At 34.3% G+C, this 22620-nt stretch overlaps 1 protein-coding gene across 1 annotated transcript in view; it reads left to right on the top strand.

The window, feature by feature from the left end:
• The window catches only part of CEP128 (centrosomal protein 128), a 127909-nt gene that overhangs the window by 50995 nt on the left and 54294 nt on the right, over window positions 1-22620 (top strand). Inside the window, 4 exon segments of the mRNA XM_068399239.1 lie at window positions 1573-1737; window positions 5559-5772; window positions 8978-9009; window positions 10547-10739. Of these exon segments, the coding sequence (XP_068255340.1) occupies window positions 1573-1737; window positions 5559-5772; window positions 8978-9009; window positions 10547-10739 (604 nt within the window).

The following is a 22620-nucleotide window of genomic DNA, read 5'->3' as shown; positions in this document are numbered from 1 at the left end:
CATTACTTAGATTCTGGTGCTTAAGCTTTTAATTCTGTTTCTGCTAGAACCTCCTAAACGATTCCCAACCAATGTCTATATAATGTCTTTTTTTTTTTTATTATTTAATGTGATAGATAAACTAGGCATAGGAAATTAAGTGGTTTGCTTAGTGATCTCCAATCAGGTATATGTTCAGAAGCTCTGAATCTGTCCCCTAATTTTACTACGTGCCCTTATTTGCTTTAATAACATCCTTATTCTTGTAGAATAATGAATACAAAATGTTCTCATGCCTAACAGCACTTTCAAGTATTAATCTTTAATGTAAGATTATATAGAGATATGTATCTATACATATAAAATTGTGTATATATGTGTATTTCTTTTTGAATTGTTTTCCATACATATACAAAGTGGGTGTAGTTCTTTTTTTCCTGAAGATTATCAGATGTGGAAAATGGATTCAAACCAGATCAATTAAATTATGGTCACATCTACCTTGTCCATACTGGAAATTAATAAAAATTAACTTTCTCCATTGTGTCTCACAGGTAATATAAGTGCAGAATTTGGTTCTTGGATTGTATTCATCTGCACAGACATTATAACATCATTACCTGTGGTAGGAACTGAAAAGTTGATTTTATAAGCATATTCACAGAAAATGTTTTAAGCATTGCAGACTTGTCTTTGTGTCCATTAAGTCTTTGTGGACTTAGAACACCAATGTTCTTTCCTGGAATTGTCCTTCAGAAGAGCTTTTGTACTCTGTTAGCTCTGGTGTCTAAATCAACTCATAAAACTTCTCTCCTTACCCTTCTTCCCCATAAAAGTTACATTTATACTGTAGTTGGGAGAATAGAATTTTTGCTTTTCCTCAGGAAGGAATTTACTCTGCAGGTTTATTTTTGTGTGTAGCTGCATCCCCCAATTCATCTAATATGAAGCTGGTTTTGAATAATATGTTTGCAATTTCTTTGTTTTGTGGGGTTTTTTTTGCCTTTTTTAGATATTCTAGAGAATTTCTCAAATCTGTCAGTTTCAGTCAGTTATATTTTGCACTGGAAACCAATGTACTTTATTCACTCACCTATATTGGGCTTTCAAGGCCATTAAATGTTTTCTTCATTTTTCTCTGCAGTGCTTCCATGAATAGCATTAAAACCACACAATTCTAGAAATTAAAAATTCCAAATCTTTGCAGTTATTTCCCTGCAGATATAAATTTAGTATTAGGTCCTGAAATGAAATGATAGTTTTAGACTTTCTGATTCCAAAATATTTCAGTAATGGAAAAGTTGAATAAATACAGGGTTTTTTAAGGCAATGTAAGCTGATGAGTGTAGCAGAGTTGAAATGCAGAATCTAAGACTTCCATTTACTGTTTTTAAAACACTGTATGGTTCTACAACTGTGATAGATGTTTTCTGTGTTCAGATAAGTGATTGCACTTATTATAACTTAAATGTAAAAAATTAACTAGGATTATCCTTCCTAATAGTGTTCCACAGATTTGAAACTCTACAGTCTGGAAATGTTTTAAAAAAACCCATATAGTGACTTTGTAATCTATTTTCCCGTTACCATCAGATGGAACTTGTAGAAGAGAAAAACACAGTCAAGACTCAGTTTCGACAACTGGAGAAGATAAAAATTGAGTGTGATAAATTGACGGAAGAATTAACTCAAAATGAAGAAGAAAATATAAAACTCAGGCAGAAATGTGAGTTTGTAAAACAAGAACTGGAGAAAAAGGTAATTACCTGGTTTTAACCGTGATTTGTCAGTCTCTCTGCTGATAAATAGCTAAAATAAATGATGAATTATAGAAATAGACGGTAAACTGCAGTTAGGAATAATTTAGAGCTAATTTGAAGTAGAAAAAGCAAAGTAAGCATGGGAAAAGAAATTCTAAATAACTTGATGAAAATTATTTTCTACTTGAATGTTTAAAACACTGCAAGTTTTAAAATAAATTTACATCCCTTTCTTGTACTGGCATTGTATTTCTAGAGATGGATGCTGTCTGCCAGCTGTTCTTGTTGCCTAGTGTTCTGGTCATTAATGTTTACTATCAACTACTAATTTGCATTCTCACAACCTGGAATTGTCAGCCGTTCTTTTCAAAAAAATCTAGTGTCAATAATCTCTAAATACAGAGTTGCTGAAGATTTTTATTTTGTAACTCCTCTTCCTGCTGTCTTGAGTTCTACTTTTTTTCCATGATTGGTTCCACAGCATTACTTTTTAATATGCTTTTCTTAACATGAATGTATTTTACATTGTGCTGGTTTTATATCTTAAATTTCTCTTTCTTTAACATTGTGATTTCAGATAAGTATCTTTGTACATAGATGGAGTTTTACCTTCTCCAGTGTAAAGCACATACGTGTCAGTATTTGATTAATTCGTATTAAGACAACATTGAAAATTATTGTTTCTAATCTTTGACAAATTTGATTTCCTAGATTAAAATTCAAGAAAACAAAAAAAAATTTGTGCATCCTGCAGGAAATTGCTTATAATTTTTTCATGATATCCCCATTTTTTTTTATAATGGATATTTTAGCATCTAGCTGGAAGGTTCTTGCTCTTCTCTGTCAATCTATTAATTTCTCATCCTTGTGAAAAGAAATCTTTGATATAGACATTTAGATATTAACATGGTACAAGAGGTTTGTTCGTTCAGTTCACATGGACTGCTGAATACTCATCAGATTATTCTTGATTAGCTCAATAGTTTCAAACTATTTAAATCTGGTAAGAGGCCCATGGATATTGTAAATCCTTTTTGTCTTTTCAGTTTTTTTTTCAAGTTAATTTTCAACTTGTATTTTGTTGTTATAAATGAAGTGTACAACATTACTTAGATGTTGAGCTTAACATCTAATGGGCTTGTTTTGAATGTAGGTAAAGTGATTGTTTGGAAATGCTATTAACTCCTTTTGTCACACTGCTTATATTTTCAGCATATACTGACTCTCTGTCAGTCAGCATGCTGTGACTACTAGCCCTGAGAGAAAAATGTTGGGGTAGGGTTTTTTTTTTTGTTTGGTTGGTTTGGTTTGGTTTGGGTTTTTTTGACAGTATGGAATGAGAAAATCTTAAACCTGGCATTTCTCTTAACTTGTTAAACTAACAGGAAGTACTTTAAAAGCTCAACTTGTCAGACTAATAAAAAGTACCTTAAATGAAAATTCAAAATGTATTTTTTCTAAGTTGGATTTTTAGTGCTATAATATGTATTATTAAGGAAATGTGTTTGTACGAGTGTCCATCGTCGCCTGCAGTCAGTTGTAAACTAGCTCCAACCTTACCTAATATTGGGAATATACAGTTTTTAGACTGAGATGATCTTTTATCTCTAAGCTGAAAAAGAATGGAGAAGCTTTTAAGCACACAATCCAGTGGTCTCAACCTTTGAAGGTAAATGCAGATGGAGAATTCCACTTGATTGCATTAATCGGTTAACTTAAGAGAGTATTTACTCTTGTGGTTTTATTGTGGGTTGTCAGAAGGGGTGTTAGGATAGAGGAAATGATATTATCTCTTGAGAAGTCTCATACTGGCTGTCATATTGTGGTATTGCAGAAGCCTATTCAGTTACAAAAGAACTATCACTTTTCCTTTTCCACACTTTTTATACTTTTAATGTCATTTTTTGCTTAGTGCAAATACTAATTCAAAGAAACATAGTATAGTATGGATTTTTTTTTTGGAAGGTGAAGGGGCAGAGAATAATGGTACAATTTTCTGTTTCTTTTCCTTCTGTGCACTTCTGAGTTATTAGCAACTTCATTTCTCCTGTAGGCTCTGAAAGTCGAATGTTGAGGAATGTTGGCACACTCAGAAAATCAAGCAGATGAAAAATAAAGGAAAAAATACTGAGTTATATACTCTTTTAGTCATGATCTTTGGGAGTGAACTTTGTCATGTGATGGACTGCTTTCAGCAAATAGTAAGATAGCATAAAATACTAACACTGAAAACATTTATAATGCAATGTTATTACCTTCAGAATACTGATCTAGATTAGAACTGCTATTTCAACTCCCATATGGGTAGTGCAAAAATACTGGAACCTGTGCATATTAAAAATTCTTGTGATTCCTTCAGTTTGAAATAGCTACTGTCTAACTCAAGTATTTTTTTATGAATTAAATGAAAAAATCAGGCTGCTTATCACGTATGGCTTTTTCACATTTGACGGTCACCTATCTTAAAAAACACCTATTTTGCTAATAGATGTCACATCTATACATATATATGTATACAATGAGGTAGGTGTCGGTCTCTTCTCCCAAGTAGCAAGTGATAGGACAAGAGGAAATGGTCTCAAGTTGTGCCAGAGGAGGTTTAGATTGGATATTAGGAAAAATTTCTTCACCAGAAGGGTTATCAGACATTGGAACAGGCTGCCCAGGGAAGTGGTGGAGTCACCATCCCTGGAGGTATTTAAGAGACGTGTAGATGTGGTGCTTAGGGACATGGTTTAGGGGTGGACTTGACAGTGTTAGGTTTACAGTTGGACTTGATGATCATAAGGGTCTTTTCCGACCTAAATGATTTTATGATTCCATGTGTATCCCATTCACAGAACTTGTATGTTAGAAATTACCTAGCTCCACAGTGGTATCTCATGAGAGCAGTGTATGAAGATTTCCAATAAATACAATTTAAACAGTTGTACCTTGTCATTGCAGAGGTCTATAATTAGTAAATTTTCAAAATTATTATTCTTGATTTTCTCACCATTCTCAGTGCACTTGCACATATTGAAATGTGCCTGTTAAAGTGTTTACCCTTTGCATTACATCCTCCTGATCTCAGCAGCAGACAGGTGTGAATTGGACTAGATGATCTTTCGAGGTCCCTTCCAATCCCTAACATTCTGTGACTCTGTGATTCTTCTCACAAGATAGTTTTGTTATGTTAATTACAATGCATAATTCAATATATTGTATAACAAAACTGCTGCCAGGTTCAGTTTTACATGGTGGCTCTATCAGAGATATAAAGGAAGAGAATCTGAATTTTAAAAAGATATATAACATATTTAATGATCTTTCTGATGTTGGATGGTAACAGTAAAATGCTTTTCTCCGTGCTAATCACTGTCCTATGAGATATTCTTTGAATACTTTTCCTTTGAGAACCCACTGACTGCCAATACAGGTTTCCTTCAGGGACCTCTTTTTGTGATACAGAGATTAGATGCCTATAACCGGTTCAGAGCAAAAAGATAGTAAGAGGAGTATTTGTTGCAGGCTCTCTTTCTACCCATGAAAAAGAGATTTATAATAGAATGTCTGGTTTTGACTCTGAAAATAGGCTCTATGGTTGTTGGGTTTGGATTTGGTAGCAGTTTCTTCATAACTGATTTACATGAGAATGAGGAGAATCTCGAGAGGAATTTAGGAGTACTATTAAAAGGTGTTATTTTCCATGCAAGGACCTGAACTCAGTGCATGAGTGAGTATAGTGTGACTGTAAGATTGAAAGATATTGCTAATGATGTATGTTATATTATTTATGCGATCATTTCTCTTTGTTTTGTTTTTCCTCTTTCACTCCAGAATAAACAGATCAGCAATGAAGAAGATAATTTGAGAAGGATGGATGAGGCCAGACTGCAGTGTAAGGATCAGCTGCGTCACTTAGAAATGGAACAGGAATCAATTCTCACCATGATAGGAAGTGAAATTGATGCTGCTTGTGAAATTTTTTCTCGGGACTCCATGGAGAAATTCAAAGTAATTCTAAGTTTTAAGTGTGGTGCAGATTTTTTTTTATTTCTTAATGAATGTTTGTAGCAGAATTTTTATATATTGTTGTCACCTATCCTTGACTGGTATAGATAGTTTATGGACAATAGGATTATGGATATTCAGCTGGTACAGATGCACATTGCTAGGTGTTAGAATTGGATACTCTGAAGATCTGCCCATGCATTAACAGTTACTGCTTTCTTTTGCCATTTTTTTTTGGTGAGAAATAGTTGTTCTTTTGTTTGCTTGTGTGAAAGGACCTTACATCAGCCAGAATTTTGAGGCAGGTTTTCCTAGGCCACCTCCTTAGAGGTGGGAAGTCCCCAGGAAAGACTTAAAATGCTTTTAAAATTGGGGAAAAATGAAAGAAAGGTTTTGTTAAAAATTCATATGGACGCTTTGGTTTTTAATTAGAGAAGTAAATGCTGGAAGTGAAAAGAGTTTATAACCTCCTCTTTTGTGGAGCAGGTAGTTGTATCCAGAAAACTCAGACTCAAAAGTTTCAGGAAACTTGTAGCTTGCTGTAACTCTTTTTTCACTCTTACTTCTTCTCCTGCAATCCTTATCTCCCATTAGCTTTTTTCCTGAGCATTCTTATTTGCTCCCCAGGGACAGAACCCTCTCTTCCTCCCTCCAGATGATTCTACATGACTAATCCTCTTGAACTGACATTGTACACAGCTGAGAGTAAAGAAAACAGACAGTTTGACTCAGCCTGTCGCCATACTCACTGGCATTATGGGTACTTACATCACCAGTGCTTGTCCTCGTGGCTTTTTAGCCTTAGTTGTAACCATAGAGTACACTCAGATTATGCCTTTTTTGTCTTGCTATTTAAACAGAGCATGCTTTCTACTCTACAGTTCATGGTCACTTGGCTGGGCTGCTTTTAAAATAGAAATTTTTCAGCATTGACACTGAAAATCCATTATATTTTTAATATTTTTTTGTTTTATTATCTATTTTAAGTTTATCTCCACACCTGTTTTGTTTGAAGGTGTGGAGAGAATTCACTTTGTTTCAGCCTTGTAGTATGGTTGTGCCTTTTTCTCCACTTACCTATGGAGTTGGGATGTTGCAGCACAAACAGATGAGAATTCTAAGAAAAGGTATTTGACAAACAAGCTTTCTCCTCTGTATCCTTACAGATAAGTCTTTTTTTATTAAGTCTTTGTGGTCTGCTATAGTTGCCAGATTCTTGATCATCTAAGCATGCCTTCTTGGACTTGTTTCCCACCTCCTGCAGAGTTTTTGCCTTCTGGATAAAGTTTTGCTGAGCCCTGTTTTCACAATTCTCCTTATTTATCCTCTTTTAACTGTTTATCACTGGCAAACTTAAACCAGATTTGAATCTGAATTTTTGACTAGACAGCTAATGTGAAAACAAATGTTACACAGTTTTGTGGTGCCTGGTCTCAATTTTTATTTTAAAAGGTAAGAAGTTTCTTTTGTTATATTGTTCCTCTTTAGGGATTGCCAAGGTTTCTAAAAGGTTTCATACAAGTTCTTTACTTCAAGTTGCCACTGCAACTGAGCTGAGCAATGAGGAATTTAATGGATAAATACCTGTATTCAGAGAACTTAAACACTGGGCTTAATCTTACCTGATGAAAAAGTACTGGATTTTTTATAATCACCATGTACTGGTGTTCTAAGCAAAGAATTCCACATGTATTGTTCAGATTTATTTTTCCATTCAGTCTTTTGTTATAAGAAATCTTATGCTTGCAATAACTACACTAGTCATGCTTAAACTATAAACTGAATACTGCCTTCTTTGAATGTGGTTGCACAGAATGAGTTTTGCTGCCATGGAAGTCACAGCTTTCAGGTATGCATTGCTTTGTGAAGTCACGGTCAACATGCCTACTAAAGCATTTCTTTTCATCTGTGTGATAATTTTCACATAAAGCATATGTACATAATTAGATGGTGCTGTCTAGGCACATTTGGTCTCAATGTAGTAGTAAAGCCCATATAAATACCTCTTAAAGAAATACGCTAGTTGCAAAAAATATTGGACTAGGACTAAAAATACATAAAGACTTGCTGAATTGCAAAAAGTGGTAAATTAAAAACAAACTAACAAAATCCCCACAAAACCTTTACATTAGAGAAAGGCACAATGTAGTAATCATGGGATGGGACCACATGAGATGAAGGATGAGCTGGATGTAAGGTTAATAGTTTACTTGATTTTAAATAAATTTCATTTGAGAGCTTTGTATGAGACTTTTTTCCTTCCCCTTGTGTATCAGCTCATAAAGTGGGGGGAAAAAAAAAATCCATTATCACTACCTTTTTAATAAGCAATATAGAAAACAAGTATAGAAGTACCTTTAAAACAAGTTTAACACAGTTCAGGTTGAATGCAGAAAAAAAGACATATCACATTTTCTCGTTGTATGAAGTATTAATGAAGCATTCCAGCATAAGTTTATCTTATTTTTAGTCACTTAGTGAAGATTACAATTTTCTTGTTATGTCTATCAAGTACTTGAAGCAAGTGATTTGTCTTTTTCATGAAACACTTAAGACCATGATCATGAAGCATAATTTAAATATTTTGGGGCTTTGTCCTTTTTTACTTTTTGATAAGACATTTATCATGTTGCACATAGACTTTCTGTAGATATACTGATAACCGTTCAGTGACTGACAACAACTGGTTTTGCTACTTCTGGTTTATGTGCAGCCACTGTTGTTCTGCAGAATGGAGGAAAAAGCAGTTGAATGACTTTGAAGTTGGCCTCTTCTTAAGAAATAGTAATTTTAAAGTAGAGTCTGATTGTATTATTTCGAAATATTATGATATTTTCAAAAAAGGACATACAGTTTCAAACTGAGAATATACTTGATGCAGAGATATGTTCTGGGGATGTTCGAAATGCATCATTGTGGTGATTCTTAAAAGAGAAAACTATACGGATTGAGAATACAACTTACTTTCATTGCAACTTACTTAAGTTGCACCATTAAACAAAATTTGTATCAGTGAGGTTGCATAATTTACTTTTAAATGGGAGTAATTTATGGTTAAATAGTTCTATTAAACCATTTACAGATATGATTTCCAAGCTGGATTTTTAACAAAGAATAATTATTTGATGAATTTCCATTAAGCAGGAAAGAATCTTTCTCCTTTCTGTGTCTAATTCCCTTTTTTATGCCTATTTCTTTCTCCCCTACTATTCCATAGGCCATATCACTTACAGCAATGGCGCCGAATGATCCTCATCGCTGGTTAGCAGAAACAAAGGTAATAGTCAAACCTGTAATTTTACTGAATAAGCTAATATCCAACATTTATAATAATTCAGTTGAAAGTGTGTTTGAGAAGGCACTTAAAGGGGAAAAAGAAAAATTCAAAAGCTTTCATTTGGCAACAATTCTGATATTCCCAGACTGTTATTTCAACTGATGGAATAATTTTCCAAATTTTGCTATCAACAAGGAATAGCTCTCTCTATAGCAAAATAAATAGCAACGCTGTTTTTACAAAAAAATGCATTGAAGTAGCTGTAGTGATAGCCTTTAGATCTAGTTCAATTACTTTCAGACAAGAAAAACATGAGAACATAGTCAGCAGTTAAGTTTCTCTTACAGGGTTATAATAAGGCAAGAAATTATTTTAAATAAGGTTGTTATTTATTAAATCTAAAGGATATTAGATTGTATTCTTGGAAAGTGAAATATTTTCCTTCCCCCTTTGTTTGAAGCTTTTGAATCCTATAATGTGGGTGGACACATGCTTGAAAACTTCTTCAAAGTGCTGAATGGTAACTTATAACCCTTGCCTTTCATTTTGCAGCTTTCTTCCTGCTCACCCAACTCACACACATAAACATGTTTCCTATCCAATATCTTCTTTCAAAAGGAGTAAGTTTCTCAAGATCAAAGTAGATCATGAGAAACTGTAGAAGACGTCTTTTTTTTCGTCATGTGAAAAAGGTCAAAGCCACAGGAGAACTGACTTATGCAAACAGTTGCAATTTTTCCTTGTACGATAATTTAAGGTTACTGATGATGTGTAGTCTATGTAAGACTTGTAGACCAAGAAAGACTGCCACTATAGATAGCAGAGATAGGATTGAAGTCAAAGGAGAAGTGTTATGCAGGAAGTACTTTCTTCACTTGAAAAAGTAACACTGCCGTGTTATTAAAAAGACCTTTTAAAGAGCACCTAATAATCATTTGCGTACATTTCTCACCTAAGTTTCTTTAGCTACTAGAGGGAAGTCTAGAATGACTGAGTACTTAAAATCCCCCCTTTTTTTTCTTCTGTTTTAAATAGGCCACTTCTAGATTTACTGTATTGACCATGACCTATCTTGTCTATGAGCTCTCTTTTCGTTTTCCTCTGCATGAAGCTTAAATATTAACTTTTGCTGATCAGAAAGGATTGATGTCACTTTTTTTTAGAATGGATAAATCCTTTAAATTCTGTCAACATAGAATAGAGGGAGGAAGGTATTCTGAAAGGATGGAGTATCTCCTGGTGTCTATGTATACATTAATTCAATGTGATTTCCATACCTACCCTAGCAAGGTCATGCTCCTGATAAAAAAAAAAAATCTTTGTATTGCTTCTTCACATACAATTAGCTGTCTTTTGAGACTGTTTGAAGGTCAACTACCCCCTCAATGTATCTGAATGTCCCCTTTTATTATTGTTATTTAGTAATAGATACAAATGAGTAATTGTGACTCCAAAGATAATTTGAACAGTTAACACTTATGTCCTCTTATTTTGATTAGATTTCTTTTCTTTGTATTGTCCCATTTTTTTAATGTAGACTAAGCTTCAGTGGCTGTGTGAGGAGGTAAAGGAGAGAGAAAGTAAGGAAAAAAAGCTGCGATGCTACTTACTGCAGAGCCGAGAACAGCTCAAGCACTTTACACAGATTAAGGAGGCTGAACATCAGTCTCTTTTTAAACAGATAAAAAAGCAAGAAAAACTTTTGGAAGAAGTTCGCAGAGAAAAAAGAGGTATGTTGCTGGTTCCATTTTTCTTAATAAAAGGGAGAAAGAATTTTAAAATTCTACTAATTATAATTCCTATGCCACATTCAGATGTATTTTATCAACTACTTATTACAAACTCTAATTTGGTAACATGCTAGTGATAACGAAGAAAACAGCTTTTTTGCTTCTCTTGCTGACAAAAAAGGCAAATGTAATCAGCTACATTTCAACCTAGTACAATGACTGAATAACACATGAGTTTGCCACATGGGCAGTGGATATAGAAGTTACTTTTCAACTGTACCATCTGAGACATTCCACAACCTGGGCAAAGAGGAATTATACAAGAGTCTGAGGCAGCATTGGTAATGCTGCTTTTATCTGTCAAAAAGAAAGAGCCCAAAGCAGTCCCAACTACTGTGCAGTTACTCCCTTTTTCTTAAATTGTATGTACAAAGAACTTTGGCAAATTTTCTTCTCGTCTCTTCTTCTGTATTGCAAAATAGAGTGAGACAAGCTTTGGTTCTAATTAAAATGAATGACATTATATATGGAATACCACATAAGCATAGTTTTCTCCCTCTCTTGGCATTTTAACTCTGGAGTGTTGTGTGCCAGGCTTGGTGCTAGCATCCATACCATCCATGCTTGTCATGAAATGGAAATACTAATCAGATTTTACTGAGCAGTGTAAAGTTCTAGTAGGGATGGACCTCGTTATCCCCAGCCAAGAGCCATTTTTTACTCGCAGCTCAGGTACTTGTAGTTTAGTATTTTATAGTTTCTTGAAGACTGACTTTGAGCAGAATGCTTTTAGGAGTAGAGAAACATGCTTTCATCATGTGCTTCTTATTCTAGAGTCTCAGGAATACAGGAAGATCTCAGCCTTTCATCATTCTGCATTTCATCTGTGTACAAGCTCATTTATACTGGGTTACTTGTAGCTTAATTAAACACATTTTCAACGAAGAGTATTTTTGTAGTAAAACCAGACCATTATACCAAACTTGGAACATAAACAATTTACAGCACATCTTTATTTTCATCCTTAAACCCAGATTTCTTCTGCTGTCAGAAATCAATACTTCGTGTGTAGAGTGGATGTCAGAGTAGATTCTTGTTAAATCCAAACTTAGGTGAAGTGTAAAATTTTGAAGTGTAGGCTTGGTCTTGGTCAAGAAGAATCCATGCATGTTGTTGATTTGAGTTGAGTCACTAGCTCTTACAGTCAGTTCATAATTTATTTGTGAAGTTTTATTTTCAAAGTTGTATCTTATTTACTGTCGTTACTGCTTTTAGAAGACAATGCTGCATCTTTACCTCTCTGATGTTTAGAAGCTTTCTTTAATTTCCAAGAGGGGATTTTTATTAAGTACTTGGAAAATTACTTAGAAATTGTGCATCGTATACTGACCCACACATGATGGATCTGAGCAAAACTAGAATTAACAGTTATCAATGCATGCCTTTGACATGGTCCCCCACAACATCCTTCTGTCTAAATTGGAGAGATATGGATTTGATGGATGGACTATTCAGTGGACAAGGAATTGGCTGGGTGGTCGCATCCAGAGAGTGGTGGTCAATGGCTCAATGTCCAGATGGAGATCAGTGATGAGTGGTGTCCCTCAGGGATCTGTACTGGGACCAGTACTGTTTAATATCTTCATCAACGACATAGACAGTGAGATCAAGTGCACCCTCAGCAAATTTGCAGATGATGCCAAGCTGAGTGGTGAGGTTGACGTGCCTGAGGGAAGGGATGCCATCCAAAGGGACCTGTACAAGCTTGAGAAGTAGGCCCATGTGAACTTCATGAGGTTCAACAAGGCAAAGTGCAAGGTCCAGCATCTGGGTTGGGGCAACCTGCAGTATCAATGCAGGCTAGGGGGTGAAGGAATTGAGAGCAGTCCTGCCGAGAAGGACTTAGGGGTACTGGTGGATGGAAAGCTGGACATGAGCTGGCAACGTGTGCTCACAGCCCAGAAACCCAAACATATCCTGGGCTGCATCAAAAGAAACGTAGCCAGCGGGTTGAGGGAAGTGATTCTGCCCCTCTACTTGGCTCTTGTGAGACTCCACCTGCAGTACTGCCTCCAGCTGTGGAGTTGTCAGTACAAGAAAGACATGGACCTGTTGGAGCTGGTCCAGAGGAGGGCCACAAAAATGATCAGAGGGATGGAACACCTCTCCTATGAGGAAAGGCTGAGAGAGTTGGGGTTGTTCAGGCTGGAGAAGAGAAGGCTCCAGTGAGACCTCATTGCAGCCTTTCATTGTTTAAAGGGGGCTTATAAGAAAGATGGTGACAGGCTTTTAGAAAGGCCTATTGCAACAGGAGAAGGGGAAATGGTTTTAAACTAAAAGAGAGTAGATTCAGACTAGATATAAGGAAGAGATTTTTTTTATCATGAGTGTGGTGAAACGCTGGAACAGGTTGCCCAGAGAGGTGGTTGATGCCCCATCCCTGGAAACACTCAAGGTCAAGCTGGACGGGTCTCTGAGCAATGTGATCTAGTTGAAGATGTCCTTGCTCATTGCAGAGGGAGTTGGACTAGATGACCTTTAAATGTCCCTTCCAACCCAAACCATTCTATGATTCTATGATATTCCCATAATAGTAATAATTGGTAATAACTTTCTGTCCCTAGGTATCATTGTCTAAAAGCATAATGGTAGAATAAAAAGCATATTATAGCTGATGTTGAGAACTCAGTAACCAAAGCAACTGGAGCCAGAAGTTTTTATATGAGAAGAGAGGAGGGAGGAAATGTTGTATGAGGTTAATTCTTGGCGTTAATGCTTAACATTATCTCAAGACCAGCACTGAATGTTTTGAGAATATTACTTCTCCAGTGCACGCACCTGTGTGTGCGCTTGCTCGCACTCTCCCTCTAGTGAAAACGATCACTGAGAAAACAGGGTAATTGACACAGGGTCCAGGGATCAGAATTTCCATACTGAAGTAGATTCTTTGGTTCCATCTCTTTCATATAAAATTTTGTTGGAGGGTCTGACTAAGCCTGAAAAAATTGAAGGCTACATGGTGAGGAGATGGTATTTTGATATCTATAAATGGCTGATTCTAACCTGACATATGGAGGAGAATAAAGTACTTCTATTGAAAGTTTACATGTAGGTAAACCTTGAGAGCTATTAACATCCCTTATGGCTTGATACAGTCCATAAACAGGGCTGACTTGTCATCTGGTTTGCATCTTTTTATGTAATATGTTAGACTATTATTTGCATAATGGGTGCAAGCTGGAACACAGGAGGTTCCACATAAATATGAGGAAAAACTTCTTTACGGTGAGGGTGACCGAACACTGGAACAAGCTGCCCAGAGAGGTTGTGGAGTCTCCTTCTCTGGAGACATTCAAAACCAGCCTGGACGTGTTCCTGTGTGATATGGTCTAGGCAATCCTGCTCCAGCAGGGGGATTGGACTAGATGATCTTTCGAGGTCCCTTCCAATCCCTAACATTCTGTGATTCTGCGATACCTCACTGTGTCTTAGTATGAGCTTTCACTGTATTCTGTTGCCTCAGCTTCTGAAGAAAGGTGTCACCCCTCAGGTTTTCTTTTCTTGTGTTTTCTTTAAAAACTTTCTTCTGGCCTTCATTCAGGACTCAATTCTGATAATGATGGGCTATTTTTTTTTGTCAGACAGAATAAGTGCTCTCTTTAATAATTTAGTTAGTAGTCATTTTTTAATTAGATTGATGCAGACTCAGATTAGATGAGAGTAAACTTTTAAGTAAGTGTTGCTATAGCTTCTGGTAACTGACTTAATTATTATTGAAAATGTTTTTAAAATATTGTAACAAAAATAAAACAATAGCGAAACAACAATAGCTATAACAAATAAAAGCCTTCTTATAAATATTTTGTAGAACAATGCAGGTTATTTGATTTACAAGAATAATAAGATCCTGTCAAGATTTTCTTCCTCTGCTTACAAAGAACTTTGAAAGAGAACATGCTTTGATCTTTCAAGCTTGAATGTTTCTTTTGTTATCCTTCATTTGTTTAAAATGGTAGTGCCAAGACCCTGTTATAATATTAATAGTGTTTTAGTGTTCTTTGATTGAATAATTATCTGCTAAGATGATCTCCCTGAGGCCTTATTTGCCTTTTTTAATTTAAGTGCATAGGAAAGAAAGCAAACCTTATTTAGTTTTTAATTGTATTGTACCTACTTTGGTTTAGGCTTAGTGGAAAAATTCACAGCCTGCATTTAAATTTCAAGCTATAGGCAAAGTTATGGGAAATCATTAAAATGAAAAGAGTGGTAAAAAGTTATGCTATTCACTGAGCACAAAAAATAGTATGTAATCTCATATCTTCTATTTATAAGGGCCATTCCTTTGTTCCCTGCAAGTTTGTTCAGTTCCATTTGTTACTTAACATATTGCAATTTCTGTAATTCTAAGTAAATTGTGTTCTCTTCTGTTTACTTCTAGAGGTAGATGCTGGTTAAAAGTAGGTAAGAAACAGGAAATAACAGTTACATAGTTGTTAAAATTTTCCATGTAACACAAATTCGTAAACATGCTTTAAAATTCTACCAAATACAGCATGAGAAATAGGACTTACAAAAAGACTACAGGATGCCGACAGTGCAGGCCAGAGTTAGGTTTAAGGCCTGGGATCAGGATACATGCATACGCTGAGGATCCAGAGCCACATAGGTATGAAGATAGCAGCAGATGAAGATAGGTAACTTTGACTGGTATTGGTGGATTTTCCCAAAACATCCTCCTTTCTGTCTTCATTGAAAAGTGTTCATAAAAGATTAATTTATTTTTTTTATTTCTGATTTAAACAATTAATGGTAATGGAGTTTACTGTTTCATAGGGAATTAGGGAGTCAGGAGTGTTTGTAGGTAACTATCAAGCACCTTGTTGGCTCTACACTCCACCTCTTTTTAATGAGATATAATTTGAAACCTGGTCATGTAAGGTGGTGGGATGTGGGTTTTTTGTTTTTTTTTTTAACTTCTTGATTTTTTTTTGACACTGCCACAAAAAGAGCATTGGAGGAGGGAAGCGGGTACTTCCATGTACAAAGCCAACTAATATGTACACAATTAAGCATAGTCTTCATGTGTGAAAATCTGTGATTCACTTCTTCACATTCTAATTTGATTAGATCCGATAGTCAACATGTTTTTTGGATACAGATGAAGTTGTTATGATTTTGCCCAGTACCAGTGTGTGTATTTAGCTTTAGCTGCTGTGGTGTCACAGGCCTTCCAGCAGTAGGTCCTCTACTCTTAATAATATTCAAGACTTTACAATGAACATTTACTGAATGAATAATTAGAGACAAGGAAATAAAACAACAACTGAGATTTACCACAGGTAATCTGAGCCCACCTTCTTGGTATTTCATTCATTTGATAAGATAGCTAGTAGTTACCAAAGAATTGGCAGGTGTAACAGAAGAAATAGTATGGCTGTCATCTGTATAGCATTCAACATGGGACTATGTAGGAAATGACTAATGTAAATGTGATCATTAAATATAAGAACTATAAATTAGAGTAAGGAATGTGCTGCTCTGAGTGACAAAAGGGTAGTTATTGAAAGGGATAGTTGGTACTGTTTCATAGATGTTGGTCTGTAGACTCACTTTTTTTCATGAGTCAGCTTTGTATGAAGAATAGGCATGTGGTAATAAAACTTAGAGGCTTAGAAAATTTCTTGGCTTTATTGGTACACAAAGGAAATGGAATAGCCTTGGGATCATTTATTTTCATTTACCTGATGCCGAGGAAGGAAATTTTATGTATTTCTTTTTTTTTTTTTTTTACTACTTTTTATACCAATTTTGAATTTGAAGCCAGAATTGGATTCATGATAATGCTCACAAACGTTGAACAAAGTTTTGATATCTTTTTATTAATGCACTAAGAAATAGCCAGGTTGACTTGGTATTCAATACCATTTTCCTGTGCCACTGAATTAAATGGCCCTGCATGTGACAGTGTGTGCCAGAATAATGGACTTACAATCTACATGTGAATTTAATTGGCTTGTTTCATAGTCATGTCAACATAGATCGTTCTTTTTAGTTTGAAAATATGGCCTTCCTTACACAAAATCAGTTATTGTTTTAAGTTGGTAGACGGTAGAGGAGTAGTAGAATGCATGTCTGTTAATGTGAGTTCTGAGTACTATTATTCATGAAGTGATACATTTAAATGTTTATAAAAGGGTTTTTTATTTTAAAAAAAGTTGCAATACAAAATATGGCTATTTACATTTCTTGGACAAATACTCTCACATACTGAATGAAAAGCCCAGGTTTAATTATGATGCAACTAGTAGAAAATAACCATGTAAGTAGTTTAATGTTAAATGACTTGGACATGAAAATTGGAAAAGCTACTTTCCCAAAAGAAAAAAGAAAACACAGCTAGTAGCATAAAAAAGGTGTTAAGCCAAAAGGAGAAAGCAATGAATCAAATGGTAGAAAATTTAAATTAAGGAGACAGAATGGTGGTTTGCTTTTGTTACTTAAAGATAAAAAAAAAAATGGAAGAAGTACTTACAGGCTACTAAAACACTCAATAATGAAATTATGGGGAAAACCCAGGTGCAGGAATAAAACAAAAGCAGAATGGATTTACTCTAATGGATAAAAGACCCTTCACTCTTATTTTTTTTAACACAGACTTAGATTTGCTGTAGTTGCTGGTTTGTTTAGTCAAAAAGTATCAGTTCTGTCTCTTCATCAAGAGTAGAACATCAGCATTTTTGGAAAACATAGTCAAGATGCTTCCTACAATTCTATTTTTATTTTCCACAATGAAAAAATTTCCATTCATACCAAACCTCTTAAATCTTTTACCATGTCCACTCCTTCTAAATTTTGTAATCAAACTGTATCTCATGCATAAATAATAGTGATTTATTTTCTCTTTGGTGTATGTCTGAATTCTTAATTTCTGATCATGAATACTTTTAGCATTTTATTTTGCAAGCCTTAGCTCACAAGGATAGATTCAACTGCTTGGGAGCTATTATGGAACATACCATGCTTATTTTAAAAATATATATTAACTAGGTGAACAGCATTGACCCTTGAGCTCAGGCCCTGTACTTATTTACCTATATCTGTTCCTTTCTTGATCTTTCCATCTCTGTATTTGTGAGATTTCACTAGCTTTGGCCATGTTTGTCAGCGTGCCAGAGTATTTATATTTATAATCTTGAATTTAGTTCTGAAGACAGCTAATCCTGTGTATATATAGTGCAGTTAGAGTAGCTGATTAAAAGAAAAAGCAACTTTAAGCTGTAGCAATCTTTTATTTTATTTTTTTGTTATTGCTTAAATCCTTTTAAAATATTATGGGTTCAGTAATTTTGTCATAATTTTTTGATTAAAGGTGTTGAGGATGTGGGTTTAGGTAACAAATATTAAATGCTTTAATAAATATTCACCTTCTGTCAAAAGTGTATATTTTTCTGTTACATTAAGGCTCACTTATACTCCGGGAATGAGTACAGAGAGGAAGCTTAGTATAAATAGATTCTCGAACATAACTCTTCCAAGAAAATCTTTCTTGAACTATATTGAAGTGTACAGAAGCTAGACATGGTGTGGTATAGCAGTGAGACCTGGAGTCTGCACAGTTCTTTTGTTTCAGGATAATATACTGCTACTCTAGAGAAGACATGGATAGTCAACAAAGAAACGTTGTTTAGCAAAGTAAGACCTGATGTATTTGGCAAAGCCATATCTGGTTGTGGTTTTTTTTTTTTTTTTTAAATAAAGCAATGTTAGTAAGGCTATAGTGATGTAAGAAGAGCAGGTGCCTTGCTCTGATTTACATCAAGTCCCAGGCGATACAAGCCATATTCTGTACCACTTCTCAGCGTCTACGCTTTATAATCACACTTAAATTATTACTTTTTAGAATTGCTATGATGTAGTTTATACTGCTAAGTAAAGCTTAAGAAGGTAATGATTCTATTCCTGAGCTAGGATAGACTTGTTAGATGCTTTTGTGACAAGCACAAAGCTATGTCGGGCAAGTCTGTGGTGTTATGCTTTATGCATTAAGTTTATCATTCATTCTGTTCTCATTCTAATTACATTCATTGTAATCAAGAGTCAGAAGAAAAGGTATTTTTTGTACATTATCTTAGATTTGAGGATACAAAATCAAATTGTAGAAGACTTACATTTTTAGCTGGTTTTAGTGATGGCGTCATCTCTGTTAATCATATAGTTAGCTACTATTTTCATCACTTGTGAAGATAAATCAAGTATATTTTACAAAGTTTTTGGTAAGTAAGTGATCTCTGAAGCAAGACATCCATTTATTTTTATTTGGGGGGATTTTTTTTTGTTAGGTTCAGTCAGGATTATTTTTTATTTACCTGCTGTGGAAAATGTAGATTCAAAGAGCCTGTTATATTGAAGCAGATGTGAAATGTAGATAAAACTTTGCTTTGACAAAAATCTTATCTTCCAAATTATATATATATTTTTTTTTTTTAAGCCAGTAAGTCCAATTTTTGAGCCAGGAACACTAAAGCAGATAGAGTAAAAGTTCAAAATACAAAGATGGTGCAGTACATTGAGTGCAGATACACTGACACCGATCAATCTCTGTTGCTTAAACTGAGAAAAAGAAAAGTAGAAAATTGGGAGCCAGTGAAAATCAAAATATTGCAAAATCTTTCTATTATGAACTGTCATGTTTAAGTTAATAGTGAAGTACATATACTGTTTTGAATATAACTTCAAGCCTTGTTCTGCCTTTTCAACTTGCTTTCTTTCCCATTTTTTTCTTTTTTTCATATATTACCTCATATTGTCCTTGTATGACAACAGTCCTTTCTGTGACAGCAAGAAACATCACAAGGTATTTTAAGGTCATCTCTTATTGAACAGTGAATGGGAACATCAAGTAGAGAAAATTCTTTTTAATCATATGTAAAGGAAGGAATCTGAAGGGTTTCTGAGAAACTCTTCATAATACATGTTTTTGATGGTGAGCTTCAAAATGCATGAAGTTGAAATGTAATTACTATTCAAATAATTAATTTCTTCTTAATAGTGTTCTTGCCCTTTAAATAATGTCTGTTTTTTTTAATGTGATGGGGGAAGGAGGAGGGAGGACTTCTAAGTTATTTTAAACTTTGCCAAAATGAACCTGCATTCAGAGTCTTAGAGGAATGGAAATAAGTCCAAATCATTTGGAAATATTACCCTGTGTTTTTTGTATTGGAAATCTGGAAATATCAGTCTGGAGATGCATTGCTCTAATTATCTAGTATTTTATGCAACTGGTTTTGTTTGCCATTATCTTTTTATGCACTCATAAAAATATGGCTGCCATTGTGAAAAAGTGAAGGTAAGAGACGGGATCAGACTGTAGCTAAGATGTTTGTAAGACTTCCTTTGATTTTCTTTTTCTTTCTTTCTGAATCCCATACTTTAAATGCTTATCTGAAACTTATGTACAGATTTATAGTTTAATAAGCATGATGTGTCCTTTAAACATTAAATTGCTGAGTTTGTAGTGCACACTAACAGTAAGAGACTAAATTTATTAGTTTTACCTCTTGGTTTACCTACACATACTGGAAACTAAATCAAAATTAACCAAAGTAACCTGGGGGATGGAGATTTAATGTATATTAAATAGCTAGAATCTATTATTTAATCTTTTCTTCCTGTAGTGAATTCTGACTTTCTTCTTTAAACCAAGATGAAGAGTTAGTGTTCTAAGAAATATTGGGGTTTTGCTTTGTTTTTTTTTTTTTTTTTTTACAGCTGTTGAAATGATGGCATAGGAGTGTATATAATCACAGTTATACCATAAGACTGCTTTAACACTGCATAATAAAGAGAATATTGTAAGCATCTGTACAACTTTATCAGAACTCCTTGACTTAGCATGAAAGGCATTGTCACACTTTCAGGTTATATAGTGTTTCCATACCAAATGAGTATCACTGTTTTACAATTATTAAAAAACCAACCAAACAAAAAAAATCAACCAACACAGGCACTTTCAAGCTTGTGTCTTGAATTTAATATTTTCCTGAGAAGTACATAATAGAAACATGCTCTCTGTCACTAAGTCTTCATTAGGTAGAAATAATATTCCCAGGAAATTCTTTAATATCTGATAAGATGCCTATTTAATTAATAATATGCTGTCTTAGAGGAAATTAAACTGAACCAAGGGCTTTATGGTCCTCCTACCTATTGCCATAGTCAAAGTCATTTTAGTCTAAAATACAGATGAATCATGTTGGAAATTTGAGCAGAAATGAAACTTACTCACTACGTAAGATTTTTAATGCAATAAAGTTCTTGAAATTAAAAAAGTATTTGAAATCTTGCATATTGCTATATTATCTATTCAATATCTTTTAAAATTAGAGCTAATGTTATATTTTTGCCTAGGATTTATCAGGCTGTATTAGAATATGTATTTCAGTGTAGTTCATTGATATGTTAACAGCTTTTATATCCTTTCAGCTGACATGTTATTTAAAACTCCTTTTTTTCCTAAAGTGAGTGCTAATGATATTGTGTATTTGGAGAATTGAAATTTCGGTTTTATTTCACTACAAAAAAATTTCTCACTTTGAGAAGAGCTTCAGTCACCAGTAAAACCAACTCTTAATGTTGACTGTATGCAAGAAAATAGTTTTAATTACAGAATAGACATTACAAAAGAATCCTTGAAAAAAGGAAAACAAGCTGGTTTTTTTCTATATAAAGCTGAAGCTGACTAAGTGGTTAATTAATCTGTTTGCATTGTTTTCCTTCTAGTGGTTTAAATATGACAAATTGCTAGGTTCTAATCAATTTATTGAATATATTACTCTGATTAGCATCTTCAAGGTAACAACTGGCTGTATCTGAAATTCAGCTTTTTTTTCCTTTACTGTTTTGACTGAGTCTCCTTGGTTTTGGTTGTACAAAATAGGAATTGTAATTGGTACTTTTAAGTGCTTCACAGATTTTTAATTAAAACATTTTTAAGGATTTTGCCTTTTGATTCAACCAAAGCAAGCAAATTATATAGTTCATACAGTATCAGTGATTAGAACAATAAGCTACAAAGTGTTTTTTCCAAATAACAAGTCTCTCTCTGTAACTTATTAAAAATCCACTTGTAATAATGGGCACTTATAGTTGAATCTTCTTTATTGTGAGCAAAGAGAGTCACAGTATTTTTCTTGTCGGGGTCTATTATGACTTTAGAATAAGGTCATAACATAGCCTTGGGCATGATTTGCATACTTTTACCTATTTTATAAAGGACTCCATTTGCAGGTTATTAAGCACTGTTATTAAACATTGTTGCTGTAAAATATTGTTTTCTTGCTGGACAGACACAATATCTGAGTCATACAGATAATGTGCTTGGACTTGGTTATGTAAAAAAAAAGAAAGGAGAACTAAGGATAAAGCTGGGTCTCCTGTTTCTCACTCAAATTTCTTAATTCTAGATCACCTTTCTACTCGTAGAAATTCTTTTTAAGTACAAATATTCATACTGCAGTACTTATTTTCCAGTATTTGACCAGCACCTTTGTGCAACATTATATACTGGCAGTATGTAAATCTCTGTTTAACAGAAAATATTTAAATGTAAAATGTGTTCATCACGTTAATTCTTGTTTCACAATTCTAACACTTTCAAGTATGATTTTATTGTGGGCTTTTTGTTTGGTTTTAGTATATCTGGTAAATTGAGATACTAGTAGAGAAAGCATCAAAGTACAAACCCAAGAAAACACATTCATTGCAATATATATGTACTTAATGCATACGTACATACTACATCAATGTATGTTGTACCTACTTCAGCTGGACAAAAAGTTTGTCTTTCTGATTATAATTACAGTTGATGACTTGGCCATAAAAC

This window comes from Nyctibius grandis, chromosome 4 (genome assembly GCF_013368605.1).
Source record: "Nyctibius grandis isolate bNycGra1 chromosome 4, bNycGra1.pri, whole genome shotgun sequence".
Classification (NCBI taxonomy): Eukaryota; Metazoa; Chordata; class Aves; order Nyctibiiformes; family Nyctibiidae; genus Nyctibius; species Nyctibius grandis.
This window is presented reverse-complemented; position numbering and strand designations above follow the sequence as displayed.